This window comes from Pantherophis guttatus, chromosome 2, assembly GCF_059756535.1.
Source record: "Pantherophis guttatus breed Tessera chromosome 2, ASM5975653v1, whole genome shotgun sequence".
Taxonomy (NCBI): Eukaryota; Metazoa; Chordata; class Lepidosauria; order Squamata; family Colubridae; genus Pantherophis; species Pantherophis guttatus.
In genome coordinates this window covers 33,438,237-33,459,520 of record NC_142064.1, presented here as the reverse complement: position 1 = coordinate 33,459,520, position 21,284 = coordinate 33,438,237, and the positions used below count along the sequence as shown (strand labels likewise).

The window sequence follows — 21,284 nt, the reverse complement described above, 5'->3', positions numbered from 1 at the left end:
TGTTTCCAACCTCACCATCACCTATTCTACTTGTTTCAATATGTGTTGCCATAACAAGTATTGAACTTGTCTAAATATTCTATGCCATTTTAGAGGAACTCTATAACTCCTTAAAATTCTATAGAAAATTGTACTCACAGTATCGTTTTCTCTTTGATTACTATAATCAGGGACAAATGACTCAAGGCAGAAAACTCAATTGTCACTGAATTTTTCTAGTTTTAAGCCTGTAATTTATGCAATAATTTCACTAGATACTTATAAAAATTATAAAGTATTTATTTTACACAGTGGTTCAAACTAAGGAACACAGAAGTGCAAAAACAAAAAAATATTTTCCCTCCCTGATTTGTGGTTACCAGGGATTTTTCCTTCTAAAAAAATTAATTCACCTGACAATATTTCTATAGCAGAATCTATTTTCCTTCATTAAAAAAGATGTACTTAGAAAATAGGATTGTATACAGAAATGGAATTAATATAAAAATGTACATTTGTATTTAATGTTTTTAAAAATATTTGCACTCAATGTGTAAGTACACATACACCAGCAAAACTTCAAAATAACTTTGAAGACAATTTTTTTATGGAGTCTGCTAATGTCCTTTTCAAAGCTTATGAAAACAATTTTAGGTTGCAATGGGAGAGAATTGTTCATTATTCCTTTTGGAGGAAAGTGTACAATACATTTGTGCTCATCCACATTCATATAGCAAAATCAGTTTAATAAGACACCAAATACAATATTTTACATTGCCATTATTTCCACATATACAGCATATGTCCTAGGTGTCCCACATTTTTATAAACCTCTTGATCTGGTTTTAAAGGTATATTAACAGTTTGTCTAAAAATTCTGTACATTTATGTGCAAATTCTCTTGATGAAATAATGAAGATAGTGAAATTGACAGATGTGAACTCCAAATTACATGATATAAGTACCATCCTTGTAGTACTTCATGGATTCCATTTGTTTTGTCATTGCAAGGACATCATGGAACCCTGTACTGAGGCCAGACATATGCTGAAAATAAGCTTCCTTTTCCACCTGGATAGTCAAATTGTTAACACCAGAATCTTTGAGAACAGCTGATACCTAAACAAAAAATGAACAGTAAAATACAAATGTTAAATGTTTAGCAAACCTCTCTCTGAAGATCTAAGGAAGATAATTGTTCTTAGACAAGAAATATTACTCTATCACCTAGATTGTAAAACTTCTGCATGTGAAAAATGTATTTTCTTTAAAAGCTTCTTTTTGGGCAGCAGAGGAATGACTTGTTCTCTCAGCAAGTCTAACCTAGGATTCTATTTTTTTCTATTGGCATAATATGCACAAAATCTACAGTGAAAGCACTGATCAATCTCAGCATCATTTTTTTAAAAAGGAAGGAAGGAATAGAAAAATGCATTAAGCAAATTACATATATGTTGTACTTATTTTTTTTGAAATGTAAAAAACGGGTAAAGTGTTCCACAGTTCCATCCCTGCCTCATCGAAGTCATCTTATCACTGCTACATCTGTTGGAAACTTCTGGAAATAACTTTGAAAATGAATAATCCCCAGACCAAGATTGCCTTCAACAATGCACACACAGCGGAGTTACATGCAAAACATGTTAAAATTACCTGCCGGTTTAAACATTCTACTAATTGAAGACAATGAACAACTTTCAAAACATGTTATCACGAAGGTGGTTTTACCATTTGGTTGTACTATTGGCGACTGACATTTCACTAATCTAGAGAAAGCCATAAGTGTGAGAACTGAAGCTTCATGAAGAATGAACATACTGAGCTACCTGCTGAATTATTCTCTGTTCCATTACTTCTGACATTACTTGTACATGTATTGTGCCTGCCACCACATTAGCAGAGTGACCCCAGAAGTGAGGATCTCTGTAGGAGATGACACCATCTATGTTCTGGATCTGTTAAAAAACACAGGATAACGAGTAATAAATATTTTGTAATACTGTTCAATATTATGCTTCTCCAAAAAATTCATTTGTATGAAATTATAGGCATTGTTACTTCTAACCTTTTCTAAAGCCACGTGCAGATCTTTTTCATGTTCTGGAGGCAGTCTCAACAAGAGTACTTGGCAAGCATCTTTTATTAGAGGGATAACACTGAGAAAAATCAGCGTAGCAATAAATAGAGAACAGAGTGGATCGGCTATCAACCATCCAAACTGTTGAATGAGAATTGTTGATATGATAACACCAACACTGCCGAGGGTATCTGCCAAGACATGTAGAAACACTCCTGGAGTGGAGAAGGAAACACAGATCATTAATACACTTAGTAGTTAAACGACATGAACAGTAGAAATAAGTACTCCTATCAAGTACTCTAATCAATCCATATCAGATTTTAAAACCTGATATCCTAAAATATTTTTATGATCTATTTTTAAAAAATATTTATTACATTTGTATGCCACTCAACTCCCAATAACTATGGGCAGATCACAAGTAAAATAAAGTCAGAAATAAAAATAAAGAATAAAAAATAGCAAAGATAACAAGAACTGGATAAGAATGAAAAAAATCAAACAACAAACACACACAATCCAAGGGAGTTTGCCAAAGGCCTTTATCTTATATGTCATTAAAAAACTTCCCTTTTACGACCCTGTAATCCCTTAATTCGGGGTAGAGTCAGGGCGACTGAATAGAATTGAGCGTTTACTGGCTGGATGCCCTTCCTGTTAGATGCCTTTCCTTATAATAAGATACATTAAGTCATTCTATGATAAATAAAAACTGAAGTCATAAAAAATCCATTGCTTTCTACTTACCCCTCATATTAGTATTCATGCTGCCTCCTAATGATCCATGCCCGTGTCCATGATTATGAGAGTGCCCGTGGTCATTGTGGGAATGGCCATGGCCATGACCATGGCTGTGATGGGAATGACTGTGTTCATGTGCATGGCATCCTCCTCGAGAAGGCCCGTGGGAATGGGCATGGCTAAAGGCACAGATACCAACAAGGTTTACTATCAGTCCTCCAACTGAAACAGGCTGCATGAAGGAGAACAAAGAAATTTTTATATTTTATTTAATGCTATTAACTATGCCTAAGAAATCAAAGAAACCAGCCCAAAGCAACTCCCCGAGGTTGTTATTCTCGTTCTATATGCCCATTTACAGACACTTCAGTGTTATTGCCACATAAAGGTAGTAAAATGTCAATGGCTCTGGCTCATAAAGGCTTTCTGAGTTGCCAGCCTCAGTTCTACACATTTCCCACCATTTTTTCTCTGAAGGAAAAGCACCATTTAAAAATTTTTGAGGTTGAAAATTTTGAGGCCAGCTAAGTGTGCTTTATTTTCATTGTCATGGGAAAGTTCTATGAACTTAACAGCATCAGAAATGCTTGGAAAAGTGAATCCTGTTTATACTGAATTTTAAAAATGCTTTGGAGCAGTATTTTTAAAGATTATATAAAACAAAAATTCACAAACTTACAGTCAACATATTTGTATCTATGTCTGGAGGATCAACCAGTCTGGCCACGGACTCAGTGAAGACAAAGAAAGCTATTACCATGAGAAAAAGTCCGTTAATAAAACCTGAGAGAATTTCCACACGGCCAAACCTGTAATTGAGAAAACAAGGAATAAGACTAAAGAGAAAATATACTGAGATGTTCTGAATACGCTGAAATTTCAAACTATTCTGAGAATCCAAGATTTCAGATAGTCCTTGTTTAACAGTGCTAATTGGGACTGGAAACTCCATGATTCTTTTTTTAACAGATTATTTTATTCCTAAAGTTAAAATACAAATTCCAACCTCCCCCTCCCCAAATACAAACAGAAAAGCAAACAAAAATAGAACATTTAAAAATCTGCAGTAAAAAGAATACGACAAAAACACACATATATAATTATATTCCCTGGTTGACTGCTGTTAAATATACTGCAACAATATTTTTCATAAATGAAAGAAAGAAAGAAAGAAAGAAAGAAAGAAAGAAAGAAAGAAAGAAAGAAAGAAAGTTGACTGGAAGACAGAACTAAAAGTCCAAAAAAAGGCTCAATTCCCATCCTAACCCAAGGCTTTGGATAGGAACCAGGTATTTAGTATTTTGTTGAAAATTAAGAGTTGGGAACAGTCTGTCTCTCCTCCTGGTTTGTAAACCACGGCTTTAAAAAAGTGTCTTAAGACAATACATAAATTGTGATTATTCAAAAACAATATATCATTGTTTACTTTAGTGTAAATTACTGCAGGGCAGTGCTGAGGATTTTGCTCAATTTCTGCAAGACAAAATCGCTCAGATCTGGACGGGTTTAGCCTCTGACTGGGCAGGGTCTGACGAGGAGATGGGAGCAAGCCTTGAAGGCAACATCTGGGTTGACTTTGAACCTGTATCCGTAGATGAAGTGGACAGGATTGTTGGTAGATTGGGGCCTCCACATGTTTGTTGGACCCGTGTCCCTCCTGGCTTGTTGCGGCAACCAGAGAGGTGACCAGAGACTGGATCCAGGCGATTGTCAATGCTTCGCTGAGGGATGGGGTCTTCCCCGCCACCCTTAAGGAGGCGGTGGTTTGACCCCTTCTCAAGAAGCCTGCCCTGGATCCGGCCTCCTTGAACAACTTTCGTCCCATCTCCAACCTTCGCTTTATAGCGAAGGTTGTTGAGTCCGTGGTGGCACACCAAATTCCACAATTCCTGGAGGAAACGGATTATCTAGACCCGTACCAATCGGGCTTCAGGCGCGGACACAGCACGGAAACAGTATTGGTCGCTCTGGTGAATGATCTCTGGCGGGCCCGGGGTGGGGACTATTCCTCCATCCTGGCCCTACTTGACCTCTCAGCGGCTTTCGATACCATCGACCATGGTATCCTACTGCGACGACTTGGCAGGTTGGGGGTGAGGGGCACTGTTTTGCAGTGGTTCTCCTCCTACCTCTCGGGTTGCACGCAGTTTGTCTGGGCAGGGGACAGAGATCCTCCCCGAAGCCCCTCACTTGTGGGGTGCCTCAGGGATCGGTTCTCTCCCCTTTGCTCTTTAACATCTATATGAAGCCGCTGGGTGAGATCATTCGCAGTTTTGGGGTGAGATATCATCAGTATGCTGATGATACCCAGCTTTACATCTCACCCTGGACCAACCCAGAGATGCCCTTTCTGTGATGTCTAAGTGCCTGGAGGTGGTACGGGTCTGGATGGGTAGGAACAGGCTCAGACTCAACCCCTCCAAGATCGAGTGGCTGTGGTTGCCGGCATCTCATGGTCTAGTGGCCCCATCACTCTTGATGGGAGGGGAGTTGCTTACTCCCTCTGAAAGGGCTCGCAATCTAGGCGTCCTCCTGGATTTGCGGCTGTCCTTAGTGGACCATCTGACAGCCGTGACCAGGGAGGCTTTTGCATAGGTTCCCTGGTTATGCTCTTTCCTAGACAGGGATGCCCTCCGTACAGTCACCCAAGTTCTCGTTATCTCTCGTTTGGACTACAGCAATGCCCTTTACATGGGGCTGCCCTTGGGGTGTACCCGGAGGCTCCAGCTGGTCCAGAATGTGGCCGCGCGGGTTGTTACTGGAGCTTCCCATTACTCCTGTGTTACACCTCTCCTGCGCGAGCTGCACTGGTTACCGGTGGTCCTTTGGATCCGCTTCAAGGTGCTGGTACTTACCTATAAAGCCCTACATGGCATGGGCCCAGGGTACCTGCAGGACCACCTTCTGCCTGCCTCCCACCGCCCTGTGTGCTCACATAGGACTGCCCTCCTCCGGGTGCCATTGGCCAGACAATGTCGGCTGGTGGCGTCCAGGATGAGGGCGTTCTCTGTGGACGCACCGACCCTCTGGAATGGGTTACCCACGAGGCTCCGGACGGCCCCCGACCTCCGCTCTTTCCGCCGTGACCTGAAGACATGGCTTTTCCAACAAATTTTCTGAATTGATAGGTGATTTTTAATTGGGAGATTTTAATTGATTATTTTAGTAGCTATTTTTATTGTTTTCATTGTTTTAATTTCTGTGAGCCGCCCCAAGTCCTTTGGGAGAAGGGCGGCATATAAGTATAAGAAATAAATAAATAGTGTAAACTGAGTCTTTTCATTATGTTTATTTGGTGTAAATTACCTATCTTTTAGTCTCACAACTTTGTCTTTATACTCTTTAAGAAATCTTTATAATTTATTCAGTATACATACCCATAGGAGAATATACGGGTTGCTTTCCATCTAGTCATCAGTGCTGCAAAGAGACCCATAACTAAAGCTGAACAGTCAAAAAGCATGTGAAATCCATCCGAAATTAATCCTAGACTATTGGTCCATACACCATAAAATAACTCTATAAATGTAAAAGCCTAAAAAAAATAAAAATAAAATATTTTGTCTTTGAAAATGAAACACATTTTAGTGTTACATATCAAACTGATTAGAAAAATTCATATCTAATGGGAAAAAAACAAACAAAACAAAGATAGATATACTACTCTACAAAGTATAATCTGGAAGAAAATTATATTCTCAATAAGCATTTCAAATGTTTGCTTGTATAAGAGAGAAAATTATACCTGAGAATGATTTCTGTTTCACAACTATTAAAACAAAGATGTAGAAAAAAGTTTCACTGCTTGTCTTTTGAGCTGTGGTGGGACAGTGCTTAGAATGCAGTATTGCAGGCTAACTCAGCCCACAGCCAGGAGTTCGATCCTGACCAACTCAAAGTTGACTCAGTCTTCCATCTTTCTGAGATCGTAAAATGAGGACCCAGATTGTTGGGGGCAATATGCTGATATTTGTAAATTGCTCAGAGAGTGCTATGAAGCACTATGGGGCAATATATAAGTCTAGCAATAGCAATTATATACATCTTCACAGTACTTTTACAGCCCTCTCTAGGTGGTTTACAGAATCAGCATATTGCCCCCAACAATCTGGGTCCTCATTTTACTGACCTTGGAAGGATGGAAGGCTGTGTCAACCTTCAGCCACTCAGAATCAAACTCCTGGAGTGAACATTGAGTTAGCATGCACTACTGCATTCTAACCACTGTGCCACTGCATCTGCAGTATCTGCAGTGCTATTGCTATAGTCTTTTGCCTTTTAGTAATTTACTATTTTATCTAGCTTTGATAAAAGTAAAACAATACGCTGATCCATTATTTCTTTTCAATTTGCAATTTTATGCCTGAACGTTTAAAATACATAGTTTAAGACAGGATCAAAAATGTTTTTAACAAGGCTTTTAACAATGGTTGGGCAATGTGGCCAAGGAAACAGCTAAGAGAACAAAATATCACCCTATTTCCAAGAGGAAACAGAAAGTAAGTGCTACTCCAAGTCAATCAATTCTGCACAGAGATAGAGCTCCTTCTTGTACAGTTGCAATTTTTGAGTAAGACAGCATATTCTGGACTTTGGAGTACAAATCTTGGATGAAGCTGATTAATATTATCTAGGAACATACAAAAGTAATGGAAAGGAACTCTTACTTTAGTGTTTCCTTCTCCCACCCACTTTATATCCTATGACCAACAATGTCTCGTGCCATATCACCTAATGCTTTTGAATTTTGTCATCAGTTTTAAAAGCAGCTGCCCTTCAGATTAGTTCACAAGTCATTTACATAGTTCTGTAAAACACTGTCATTAGTTTTACTGCTGACTAAATCGATGACTTAGATCCTTAAGGATATATACATTTTTTGTGAAGTTAACATTCATATGAAAATGCAGAGAAATAAAATTAATCTCCGACTGCAGTCCTTATACATAAAACTGTTTTATCAAGTTATCTATGGAGAAACTGGGATTTCCTTGAGAAGCTTCCATTAAGATGCAGTCTTTTGTCTAAAATTGTAAGGCTGGACTATATGATCAGTGCAGGCCCTTCCAGAGAGGTTTACATTAAATGGAGGCTTCTGTTTTATTCTCAATGCCAAATAACAAAAAAAGTAATTTCATATATTTCTCTCTCTCTCTCAAACTCACACAGGGTTAACTATTTTAAAGATAAGCTTACCAGATTTAGGCATAGAAAATAAAAGATCTGCCTTGAGTCAGACTCCTCAAGAATTTGCTTCAATGATTCTTTAATAAATCGAGGCAAGGACTGAGAGCTGTGTTGTAAAGCATCGCCCATAAAATTGTACAGTGGTATTCCTTCTGGCGAATAACCAATAAGAGTGCCTTTCTGCCCTTTCCGTGTTGGGGAGGAAAGAATATTGGCAGCTGAAAAGAAAAAAAAAAGCCTATATCACACATGAAAAACAAATGCATTTTAAAAAGTTCTTTTCCCAGAGATTCAGACTATTCAATATTATATCATACTCGCCACTTAATCACTTAATGCATAGGGTGATATTGTTTCTTTGTGCTTCAAGTTAAGCCCCATGATGGTATTGAATTTTTTTATTTAATCAATGTATGCGGCCACCATCTCAACAATGAGTCAGGGTGAGGAACAATATTAAAAAGATGAAACAAAAACATATACAAAAATTAAAATACACAGCAGCTGAGAAAAACAATAATTAGCAAGGCCTTGAGATGGGCCTGAGCACTAGATATGTTTTTTAAAAAATTAAACAACTAATCACTCATCTTTCATGAATTGACTAGCAAGAAACCTCCAATTAAAAAAACCTGATCTATTTCTGCAATTTAGCCTATGGACATGTTAACCAAGGCAGGATTTTCAAAGGAGATAATTCATGCAATTTGATAGGTACTGATAAAAATGAAGCAAGGAATTGCTTTCAAAGAAAATTTAGAAACTCCAAACCTAATAACCTTGTCTTCATATGGCAACAGAATAACCAACAGGGAATGCTTTTGTGCACCTGTACACAAGTTTAAGTTCAGAACACTTAGTGTAACTTATTATTTTAAAATGAACAATGCAGTTCTCTTTGAACCAAATCTCTATAGTAGCAATAGTGATGATTTACAGCTAGAAATTTCAGCACAGTATTTGGGATAAAAACACTGCAAATGTCATACTTACATAGTATAAAGAAAATGGCACTGACTACCACTCCTCCAGATATAACATGCTCTGTAGTTTCCTGGTGTGCTGGTTTATTCATAGCACGAAGCTGGTTTGTTATTGGATGTGTCCAAAAATTACCAAAAATTAGAGCACTTATGAAAATGAGAAAGGATCCGTAACGGGCACATTTAGATGCTTCCATCTTGACAAAACACATAGATTCTACATAGAAGTCCAAAATTATGACAAAAAAGATTACACTTAAAAAGGGCATGATGAGGGAAGGCCATGATTCTACTTTGCTCTGCAATCAAAATATGCAAATATGTAAATACAGGCAGTAATATTTAAATATTGTTATACATTATTGAACAAATGTATTTTTCTTCACTTTTGAAATGAACAAAAATTAGCATTGTTTATCAACACATTTTATGATTTGAAAACAACACTGTGTAGTCAGGATCTCTTAACAGTTCAGGAATAAGTACCTACAGTATTATTAAGATAAATAAATATATACTGTAAGAAAATATCGTGCGAGATCAGATTAAAATCCCTGAGTACAACATTAATCACAAATATCCAAGAACTTGCTCTAGTAATCACTACATCACTACTGTGCATCACCGTAAATTCAGAATTTTAACTGATCAACTTTCCAATTAGAAAGCCAGTTTGGTGGTTAAGGTACCAGGCTAGAAACCAGGAAGGAGATAATGAATTCTAGTCCTGTTTTAGGCACAAAACCAGCTTGGTTTTGTCAGCCAGCTTGGTGACCTTAAACCAGTCACTCTTTCTCAGCCCTAGGAATTAGGAAACAGCAAACCACTTCCAAAAAACCTTGGCAAGAAAACTGCAGGGACTTGTCCAGGCAATTCCCAGAAGTCAAGAATGACTCGAAGATACCCCAACACCCTTTCCAATTATAGCCCGTTACATTTATAAAAATAGTTAAGGAAAGGGTAGTAAAATTTATAAAATTATAAAGACAATGTTCTTAAAGCTAGCAAGAAACTGGGTTAAACTGATGAGTTATTAAAAAAATGAAAGTGAAATTTGGAGTGGTGAAAATCAGCTGGAATTTTGATATCAGTTTCAGAAACAAAGTGGACTATAGTTGCATTTCTAACTTCTGTAATTGGCAAAGCATATGTAATAGAAAAGCTGTGGTGGTGCTGTGGTTAGAATGCAGTTCTGCAGGCTACTTCTGCTGATTGCCAGTTGCCACAGTTTGGTTTGATTCTGAACAGCTCAAGGTTGACTCAGACTTCCATTCTTCCGAGGTCGGTAAAATGAGGACCTAGATTGTTTGGGGGCAATATGCTGACTCTGTAAACTGCTTAGAGAGGGCTATAAAGCACTGTAAAGCAGTATATACAAGTCTAAGTGCCATTGTTATTGTTAGCATTCACCTATTCCTTCATAATTTCATCTAATAACTATTGTAGTATTCTCTGTGTCAAGCTGTGACACACTGCAGGAACCTGCCCCTTCAAAGCCTCTTTCCCTTACCCTGAACAGGATGTGCTATTCTGCTTTGATTGCCCCCCTCATACCTTTATGATAAAGGTGGGATAGTCACACCAGGAGGTGCTTCTATTTTATCCATTTTGTTCCCTTTCTCTTTGGGAAATGGGAGAAGTGCAAAAAGCCACTTCTTCTAGAGAACATGTTTCAAGATGAAACTGCAGAAGCTTCAATCCCGGCATCCCCATTCTTTTGGGAAAGGCATGGTGCAAACAAAACTGCCTCTCCAAGAGCCACGCCTTGAAGGTACTGACTCCAGTAACAAAAATGACTTAGATATAACATTTTGACATCAGAATGCTGCTTTCTCTTTAATAGTCAAGTGATGCTAATTACCTCTGTTGTCAGAGACAAAACAATCACCCAAGGACACAGAAGGAGAACTGAAACAAGATGTGATAATGATTGAAGGCGTTTGGCTCCACCAATATCGACTGAGAGTTTTCGGGAAGCTGTGTGAAATCCAACTTTACAACACAATGCTAATACAAGCAAGATTACTCCACCCTACCAAAAGAAAAAAGAAAAAGACTTCAATTAACACTCTAAAAAACAAATGCTCAATATTCCTTTAAGTATATCTCTATTAATAAACACCACAAACTTTACATTTTTCTCAGAAAGCAGAAGAAAGATGCATATAAAATTATTAGCAGCCCCAGAAATTTGTAAACAATTGATAAAATCAATGCCTGCAGCTGTACCTAGTGATATCCAAGTTTCCAGTTTCCTAAATCCAAGTCCTGTGCTCCCTAACATACTGGTACTACCATTATGATACAAATACATAATAAATTACTGCAAATTGAAGGCCATTAAATAAAAAATGATTTGTTAATGATGTTGCAATACAACATAGTATTTCTACTGTGAAGTAAGCTACCCTAAGTACAATGGGATTTTCCTCCAGGTAAAAGATGATTTTAACACCTCCTTCATCTACAAAGATACTTACATTTAAGGACTGTGCATATCCAAAAAATTTGAAACAATTCAGCAGAAACTATTAATAGTACTTTTTAAAAAATGTTTGCTAACAGTAACCAATTAAAATAATTAAGTTACTAACTTTTCAACAGTTTATTCAGCATTTACCTTATGGTCTGCAACTCCTAAGAAAGTGATGACTGTATAAAGCATATGGGTTAGAGCGCTGTCATGATGTCCTTCAGCTAAAAAATTTGAAGTTCAGGAAAATTCTGCAACAGGACCTTATCCCTGTCTCATTCAAGCATACATAACAACATTCTGATTTCTATTAATTACTTTCTTAAAGAAATTAATGAAAGATAATCCCTATAGTGAAAAAATGAGTTTCATCTGATTTTTGAAGGATAAGCTAAGCAATACTCAATCACAAACGATTGCATTAAAGGTGAAAAACCAGGGAACAAGTAAGAGGACTTTTTAACAATCTGGGCAAATATTTTGGAATTGTTTTGTTCATGGTATAATTTTCCCAGGCCTTTTTTTTTCTTTTTGGGTTTTTGTAAATGTTTATATTATTTTGTTAGCTGTTTATAACTGCTATTTCTTTATGTTAATTGGTTGATACCTCTTTAAAAAAACCGATCATAGAACACACAAATTAGAAACATGATTAGAATGCATATACTAAAATATACAGTAAATAACGATTTTCAATCTAATGGGAAAGTTTTCAAAGTGAGTTATAACCTTTACATTGAAATCTTATGGAAAAGTCTTCCACTATCAATTCCATCTTGTTCCTTATTTTTTACTCTTACCAAAGGTAGTGTTCCGTAGCCTCAAACAGAATGCATTCCTATCAAGAACCTAATCTGAAGACATGCCAAAAATCTGGATCTTGATTTATTAAGATAGCTGGCTCATTATATTGCAGATAGTTAATGGCCTCTGAAGGAGAATTGTGTGCTTTATGTTCTTAAGGGGGCAGTACTGTAGTAATTATTTATGGGACCAATTTAAGAATTCTTCAATGTGAAGAAATTATCATTTAGATTCTAATTTTACATTCCTGATCAACGGAGTTGAGGAATTCATAACCCAGTTACAATTTTGCTTGACTGGACTTAATATTTTTGAGAGGCTGAGGTTCATAAAGTAACAAGGTAGCCTACGACAAGTGGGCACCACTATTTTCAGGGAGTTTGCAGGATTTTTTTTTTTTAAAAAAAACTGATTTAGATAATCCATGAATTATGACAATAATTGGGATTGAAATTTCCATCAACAAGTGCTCTGATTATAAGAGGGATGTCATGTGACCACATCATTTAGCAACAGCAATCCCTGTTGTTGTTATTAACCAAATCTCAACAGTCACTAAGGATCCACCCTGATCCAAGCAAGTCTTGGCTTGGTCCCTTTTGAAGTATCCTTGCAGTCCTAAATACAGGTAGGTTGCCAAGCACCCAAATTTTGATCATGTGACTGCAGGTGTGGCCATAATTTTGGGGACCAGACATAACTACCATTTATTCAGCAATGCCATAACTTTCAACAGTTGCTGAACAAATGGTCATTATGTGAGGACTACTTCTATACTTATTTCACTACTGTTATCAGCTGTTACCTGTCATAAGATGTTGGAAAATTGTGCTTTCAGCAACCATGGTGAGAGAGGGTTATGATCACGGTAACAGCTGGTTTCACAAGCTGCATGGAGCCCTCTGACCTAATGCTTAATTGGTGTTATGATGCGTATCTACTGTGGATTTTCCTAAATAGCTCAGTAGCTTTCTGGACTGACAACCGCATTCTTCTGACCACCCTGCATGAACGCCCTCAGGAGGAACTATGATGATGAATTTCCAGTCATTTTTGGTAATCAAAAGGCAATACTGAGAGATTACTGCTTTGACCACAGACATTGGCCAAGGGATATTGTAGAAAATAAAGTATCCTCATGCTTTTAACTTTGTACGAAACCATTAAGTTAAATTGTCTATTTGGCAGCATCAGAGCATGCTGAATCTTTACTTTGTATATGCCCCCCTCTCCACCCCCCTCACCCTCCACCCCCCTCACCCTCCCAAGTTTAAAGAACTACTCCTTGCTTTAAAGCAGGGGTGTCAAACTCAATTTCATTGAGGGCTGCATCAGAGTTGTGTTTGATCTCGGGGGTGGGGTGGGGTGTCAGGTGGTGTGGCCTGGGGGGCGTGGCCAGCTTGACATCACTCATGTCAGGGGCACCTGTTTTCGGCAGTAATGGCTTGCAGCCCTCTGCCAGCGAAAATGGAGCTCCAGAGGGCCGTACGTGGTCCTCCCGGGCTCCATTTTCGCTGGCAGAGGCACCACAGGCTGGTCCTTTGCTGTTTCCAGGGCAGCCCTGTGGGCCAGATCTAAGCACCTCACAGGCTGGATGCAACCCACGGGCCTTGAGTTTGACATCCCTGCTTTAAAGCTTCAAATGATCTGGTTCAGGGATAGGGATTATAGCAGAGAATTATAAAGAGCACTTGGGGTGTCAGTTTTTTATACTTTCTCACTAGGGATAAATCCTGATTATAATTAAGTACCAGTTTCTCATAAGAGCTAAAGATATTACAGTAAAGTTATTTTACTTTCTATTGTTTGGAAACAACAGCAGGTTAAGCTGTATTTTTCAGTTTATTCTGCTTGCACATTAAAACAAAAATGCTATATTCCTTGCAGAGCATAATGGTATATAGACAATAAACAATAAGCATTGTTATATATAGGCAAAGCAAAAAAAGCCCAAAACCTTAGATCTTTTCATTACCACATTAATTTACAGGAGTGGAAAAGGGTATAGCTATAGTTTCCTTTCTCATTATTTTTCAAAGAAGAAGAAAATTAAGGAAATTAACTACTGATACTTTTTTTAAAATAAAAACCAACATGCCTCAGCATACAAAAGTATGCTATTACATAACCACTAAGTGTTACGTATTAGCAAATTTATTTCAGAAATAGTAGTTCAATTGGGCACAATTTCTAACAGAATAAAGTACTTCATTTTTTGCAATATGTTAACAGTCTTAAGCAGCTAGTAAAAAAATTTCTCTCTATTATAAAATCAGAAAGGATACGGTGTTCTGCAATTTTAGCCATGAGATCATCATTATCAAAAAGCAGCAGGCAGATCACAGCAATTATAAAAAATGCCACACCTCTAGTCTGGGGAAAAAAATGGAGAAGCTGGTTATAAAAGGAGACAAATACTCTGAATAATTTGTGGCAACAAAAAAACAGATAATATGAAAACTTTTATTACATAAAGTTTTTTTGTAAAACCAATGATACCTTTGCTGGTCCTCCTTTGGAACTTGTGAATAGGACACTGAGTAACGAAATGACAACAATATCACTATGTTCAAAAATCAACACAGTTCTGCAAAAGAAGAAGACAGCCAAAGTAACCAAATTTTGTTAAGACACTAATTTGAAAATCTGAGGCTCACTCAAACAGTATTCTGGAATTCTTTCTACCAACTTAATCAGAACAGTTGTTGCAGTACCTTCTCATCTGAAGGTGGGGGATACAGTACATCATCTGCTGAGTTTTGCAAGGCAGAACAGAAATAAAATTCTGCCTCTCTCTGATTCAACGATGGTCTACATATTAAGAATTTCATCCATATTTTCTCAATATTACTCTTAAGTAACCTTGCACAGAATAAGTACAAGTCCTACCCTTGGAGAAACTCCTTCTGCATCACTAAATGGATCAATTTCTGAAGAGAGAGGTATAGGATTGCACTGAAGGGATGGGTCTGGCCTAACATAACTTTTGTTTTGGCTACCATAAAGATATGAATTCTAGACCTAATATACTGGTTAAAAAATGGTGTTAAGAAAAAAAGTTAAAGCTTCTCCAAGAGTTATAATGTAAGTTTTAATTCACAGTCCAGGAAATCGATGCTACTACCATGGACATTTGTGGTATCTCAGTCTGTTTTAAGATATTGTATTGTAACCTTTTAGTTTAGCCTTTTATACTTCTGTAAGATTGGAGGCGGCTAACATACATAAACTTGATTTGTACATCACATTTTTCATGGATAAACCCACAATATATTTACCTTAGTGGTCCACACAGAGTGAGGCCAAAAAACCACAAGAATGATATTATACAACCAACAACGGCATGTTTAATTATTTTGATCCACTGGAAGAAAAGAAAAAATGCATGAGGATTCTTATACTCAATTCTGAATCCGAATTATTCTCTTAAAAAGCACACACAATGTTTTGTTAGATTATTTAACTCTGAAATACACAATTCAATAATTCATATTTAAACAGTTTTAGTACAATTGCAGAAATATAGAATTTTGGAGGCCATTTGATGCCCACTAAACTCTTTTCTCTGCAGTATCTAAAGCTCTATAGGACTGCAACACCAAACTCTACCATCCTGAGAAAAACACATAAAATCAGCTTAACATAAAATGAACTATTACACATTGTTTTTAAACGTTTTAAAAAACATTTAAAAACTCCAAAATTCTCTCCCCAAAAGGAATTGGATAATTTCAGCCCTTATCTCACAACAAAATAATTTCATTACCAAAATGCTACACCCCCAATTCTAGACTGAACTAATTCATTAATATATAGCAAATGAACTCAGAATACTTGTCGCTAAATTTTCTCACAAAATACTGCATACAACTTCCTCCTAGAAGGACCTCAATGTTTTAGCTTTCAGGAAGCTGGCTCTTCCCCCAAGCATTGGGAAAGGGTAAGGTTAGAGCCGGGGCATTGTATTTGGTGTTGTACTGTTTGTTGTTGTTATTGCTATTTTGGTTTTATTTTTGTTGTGAGCCACCCAAAGTTGTGGCACATAAGATACTTTAAATAAATGCACGAAATTAAATGACACTTCTGCCTGTAATACAGATAGTCCTCGACTTACCACCACAATTGAACCCCAAATTGTTCTTAAGTGAAACATTTGTTAAGTGAATTTTGCCCCATTTTACGACCTTTCCTGCAAAAGCTGTTAAGTGAGTAACTGCAGTTGTTAAATTAGTAACATGGTTGTTAAGTGAACTGGCTTCCCCATTGACTTTGCTTGATCACAAGACCTCCAGACACTGCAACCATCATAAATATAAGTCAGTTGTCAAGTGTCAGAATTTTGATCATGTGACCATAGAGATGCTGTTATGGTTGTTAAGTGTGAAAAATAGTCATGCCACTTTTTTCAGTGCCACTGTACTTTGAACAGTTATTAAATGAACTGTTGTAAATCGAGGATTACCTGTAATAGCAGCTAATATATAATTTCTTGAACTGACAATTGAGCTTTGGTTACTTTAGAGAATGGCATTTGGTCTTGGATTGTAAATATAACAAAGTATAAATAATGTAGAGAACTAATATTTTGTTTTCAAAGTATTTCAATAGGCAACCTGATTAAATCAATTCTTAACTTTAATAAACTATTGCAGAGACAGAAATATGTAACAGACACAATATTTTTAAGCTTTCTAAAATGCATTTTCCAATGCAAATCATGAAAAATATATTGAATCTTTCATATGATTTAATATAATTTTGGGGAAGTTTCTGCAATACTACAATTGATTTCCAACTGAAATAAACGTTCTGTCATTCTAATTCTATATGCTATGTTCTGATCTATACATATACACAGCTTGTCTAGACACTTTAACAATTCCTTTAAACTAGTTCATATAAACATGATCTCTGTAATCAAAGTTCTACAGACCTGATGCTTAGTTACTGGCTTTCCAGAAGAAAATGGTTTTTGAATCAAAATTGTAAAAAATGCAGATCTGTACAAATACAAAATCCTGTTAGTCAATGACTGCAATTTAGAAAAAAAGATCAGTGCCTACATTATATTTATATATCCTGTAAATTTGACTATGGCATTTTAAAGCATTCATTTCACAGAATAAAACAAATCCATCGTTTCTAATCTGGAACCCAACACATCTTATTTCATGTAGGAATTAATATGGATTTATAGAAAGCTACAGAAAAACAATTTCTGCATTGTTTATGTATTTATTTCTACATACTTATTTAAAAGATATGTAGAAATACATCTGCAACATTTTTACTAGCCAGTTAACCAAAAGTAATTTGCAAACATACTTTTGACAATGGTCTCAACTCTAAATTAATGCTAATTATTTTAGCAAACTAAATTTTTTTGTGACAAAATAACATTCATTGATCTGACTGACTCTAACAGCGACTAGAGATGGCTATGAAAAAGAATTAAAATGAGGGAGTATGCTTGGTAACAGGACCATAAATTTTCAACAGTCCTATGAGCTTAACAAGTCTATGATGATGGCCACCTCCCCCAGGAAAAATGTTTAGATACGAATGTCCCAAAGATGCTTTTTCAAGAGGCAACTGGACTTTCTTGTTTTTCAGCTTGGAGCAGAAGCAGCTTCTTGGATGAGAAGTGAAACATCTTCAAAGAAAAACAAGAAAGTTCAGTTGCCTCTTGAAAAAGCATCTTTGGGACAGTTGTGACCTGGATTACTGAGAATCTCCATAGGAGTTTAGATACAAAACAAATGATAATAACAAGTGCTGGAAAAAAAAAGTCAACTCACCCAAGTTTTACAATGAAGATAAATTGTACAAGGTGAACTACTTTCAAGAGATCATAGGATTCAAATAATCCTAGAGCCTTCAAAAATTTAGTTAAGCATAGTAACACTATGTATTTAGTCAGGCTGAAAAGAAGAAAAAAAAGTTAAATGTTAACTTTTCATTCTATACAATTAGGTAAACGTATTTTAGGTAAGTTAACTTTCAATGTATCAATTCTAGAATTAAAATTGGAAAAATCAAAAGTAAGACAATTTAAAAGATTTAATTACTTAACTTGAATATATTTTTAATGGATAACTACATGAAACGGTTTCTGATTTATAATGCCCAGTGGCTAATCAAATACTTAAGGTGTAAAATGCTAAGAGAACTAAATGCACCTGTCTTTATTTATACTCTGGAATTATATGAAGTAAGCATAATTGTACTATCCATGATGCATTTGTTCCTCAAAATACTATCCCATTGTTAATTTCTCTGCTTTACTAGAAGTTATTTAAAACAAAAGATGCATCCTGGATTGGTCCAGTCCAGTACTCCTAATAGCAAACATTTACCATGTTTCCCTGAAAATAAGACCCTGTCTTATTTTTTTAAGCCCAAAATAAGCACTTAGCCTTATTTTCGTGGAGGTCTTATTATTTTGGGACACATGGAGCAAGTTGGGGCTCCTCTTGCCGTCTTACCTGATTTCCAGCTCTGCGTTTAAATATTTTCGGGGAGGGCTTATTTTTTTTGGGGGGGGGGCTTATTTTAGCGCATGCGCTCAAAAGCCCGACTGGGCTTATTATCAGGGGATGTCTTATTTTCAGGAAAACAGGGTACTATTAGTAAATATCCCACTTGCATATTTATTGATTTATAGTCCAATACAACAATTTAATATGCATGCATAAGTTACATACAACCAAGACACTCAAAACTTTAAGGAACTAGTTTGACTTCTACAATATAGGCTAAAGTGACAGATAAAAATGAGAAATAGATTCAGTCTCTACGATTCAGTGTGTTCAAGTATGGTTTTAATATGGGAGATTGTGGTCTGTCCAGGTTACCATCTAATAATACATTGACTTTAGACCAGAGGGGAAAAAAAGGCTCCTATGGGGATTTTGGGGGAAAACAATCCGGGAAGAATTCAAGGATGTGGTAATTCCACTATAATAAAAATTAGTAAATTTTACCCGGTTATCTAAGTCACAGAGTATTTGCTAGGGTTTCCTTGGGATCTAAGATAAATAAAGTTGGTTTTGACAAATGAAAATATTTTAAAACTGAACTCTGAATCTGGCTCAGTGTAGGCTTTACTACACTAAAGAAGCTTAGTGTAAAAGAACTGTTGCTATTCTAGGTGAATAGTCATGTATGACTAAAGGAAATTGTGCATCTATTTTGTTAACTGGGGAGCCAGTTTGGTGTAGTGATTAAGGCAGCAGGCTAGAAAAAAGAAGCCTCTGGTCCATCATTAGGTACAAAGCCATTTGGGAAGCTTTTCCTAGTGAATAGAAGAATAGGGCTAGGGCTAGGGCTAGGGCTAGGGCTAGGGCTAGGGCTAGGGCAGGATAGAATAGAATAGAATAAACAGAGTTGGAAGGGACCTTAGAGGTCTTCTAGTCCAACCCCCTGCTTAGGCTACTTCAGACACTAGGCTACCCCCTACACCACTTCAGACAAATGGTTATCTAATATCTTCTTAAAAACTGATAACTTCTGGAGGCAAGTTGTTCCACTGATTAATTGTTCTAACTGTCAGGAAATTTCTCCTTAGTTCTAGGTTGCTTCTCTCCTTGATTAATTTCCACCCATTGCTTCTCATCCTACCCTCAGGTGCTTTGGAGAACAGTTTGACTCTCTCTTCTTTGTGGCAGCCCCTGAGATATTGGAACACTGCTCTCATATCACCCCTAGTCCTTCTCTTCATCAGACTAGAGTAGACATACCAGGCTGCAGCAACCGTTCTTCGTATGTTTTAGCCTCCAGTCCCCTCATCATCCTTGTTAGACGACCATGGTTAACTACTTTCGAAAATACCGCCTTAAAATTACATAGCCATCTCTCTCTCTCTCTCACCCACCCACCCACACAGACAATCTTTAATAGTTTTGCAGAGAAGAAACCTAGCAGGTGTAGGATAACATAACGAAGCCACAGGTGGGAAAGAACAGGTGCTTGTTGTCCCTGTCTGTGGCTTTCACCGCAAGGAATAAAGAACCTCTGATGAGGATACGGGGTGCATAAACTGCAAAAAGTCTAACGGGGCTTCGCCGCGTCTTCCATAGAAAGACCTGGCCGAGAAAGCCTTTGCTCTACAGAGGAGACGATGCCTCCACGTTAGCCCGGCTTGCAGGCGGCGTCCTGTCAAAATGACCTTTAGTCCCATCAAAAGAAATGAGAACCCTCCTCGCAGGCTCCGCCTGGACCCGCTCGCCCTCTCGGCTAAACGCTCCCGGGACGGTCAGTTACCGGGCGCTGGGTACATCCACAGGCCCCAGCCGCCCGCCTCTGGCCAGGGCCTCGCTGCTGCTCCCGCTGAACTTTTCTTCCATTGCCGGCTCTCACGCCCGGCCTCTTCAGCCGCCACCGTCGCCGCCTCCGCCGCCGCGGGGCCTCCTCATCCTCCACGGGCGGAGGGCCGGGTGAGCGAACAGGTAAATGACAGCCCGCAGCAGGCCTCAGCCCGCCGCGGAACAGGAAGAGGCCGGTGAGCCAAAAGCCACGTCCTCAACAGCCGCCGGAACTGCAGAGAAGCGGAAAGGAGAAAGCGGGGACCGGAAGAAAGGTGACACTCGCTGCTCAACTTCCCATCTCTTCCCCCGCTCCTGCCTGATAAATGGATTCGCCCATCAGGGCTTTAGGAAATGGCATGAGGCAGCGCCATCTATCGGCGTATGTCTGCATCGCTTTCTCCCTGGAATGATACTTACAGTACAATATTTATGCCCGTTTTCTCTGGAGCAGATTCTCTCTGACCCGAGTCCTTCAGACACGGTCATGTCACATTGTTGTTCCTTGTAGCCCGATTTATTTTGTTGGCTATATGGGCTTAGATTCAGAGTGAAAATCTGTGGCCTTCAAATATTGATATACCAGAGTTCCTATAACCTGCAACTGCTTTGGCCAGTGGTTCATATCTTTCTAACTAGAGGGTCTGTGCTTGAATCAGAAGCCCTCCAGTGGGAAAATACTTGCCCTGCTGTGGGCTGTGGCTTCTCCCCAGAATTCATTGAATTCACTTAGA

General features: G+C 37.8%; 1 protein-coding gene across 1 annotated transcript; it reads right to left on the bottom strand.

The window, feature by feature from the left end:
* Positions 1 to 263: 263 nt before the first annotated feature.
* On the bottom strand, positions 264 to 20,878 carry SLC30A5 (solute carrier family 30 member 5). The gene is made up of 16 exons (XM_034441041.3): positions 20,510 to 20,878; positions 18,046 to 18,168; positions 17,181 to 17,247; positions 15,526 to 15,611; positions 14,747 to 14,834; positions 14,533 to 14,620; positions 11,591 to 11,667; positions 10,832 to 11,002; positions 8,981 to 9,269; positions 7,997 to 8,205; positions 6,178 to 6,335; positions 3,480 to 3,609; positions 2,807 to 3,032; positions 2,045 to 2,271; positions 1,806 to 1,934; positions 264 to 1,098 (listed from the first exon to the last, which is right to left on the bottom strand). Exons 1-16 carry the CDS (start codon positions 20,590 to 20,592, stop codon positions 928 to 930), a joined length of 2,322 nt encoding a protein of 773 aa, XP_034296932.1. The 5' UTR covers positions 20,593 to 20,878; the 3' UTR covers positions 264 to 927.
* Between the last annotated feature and the right edge of the window lie 406 nt (positions 20,879 to 21,284).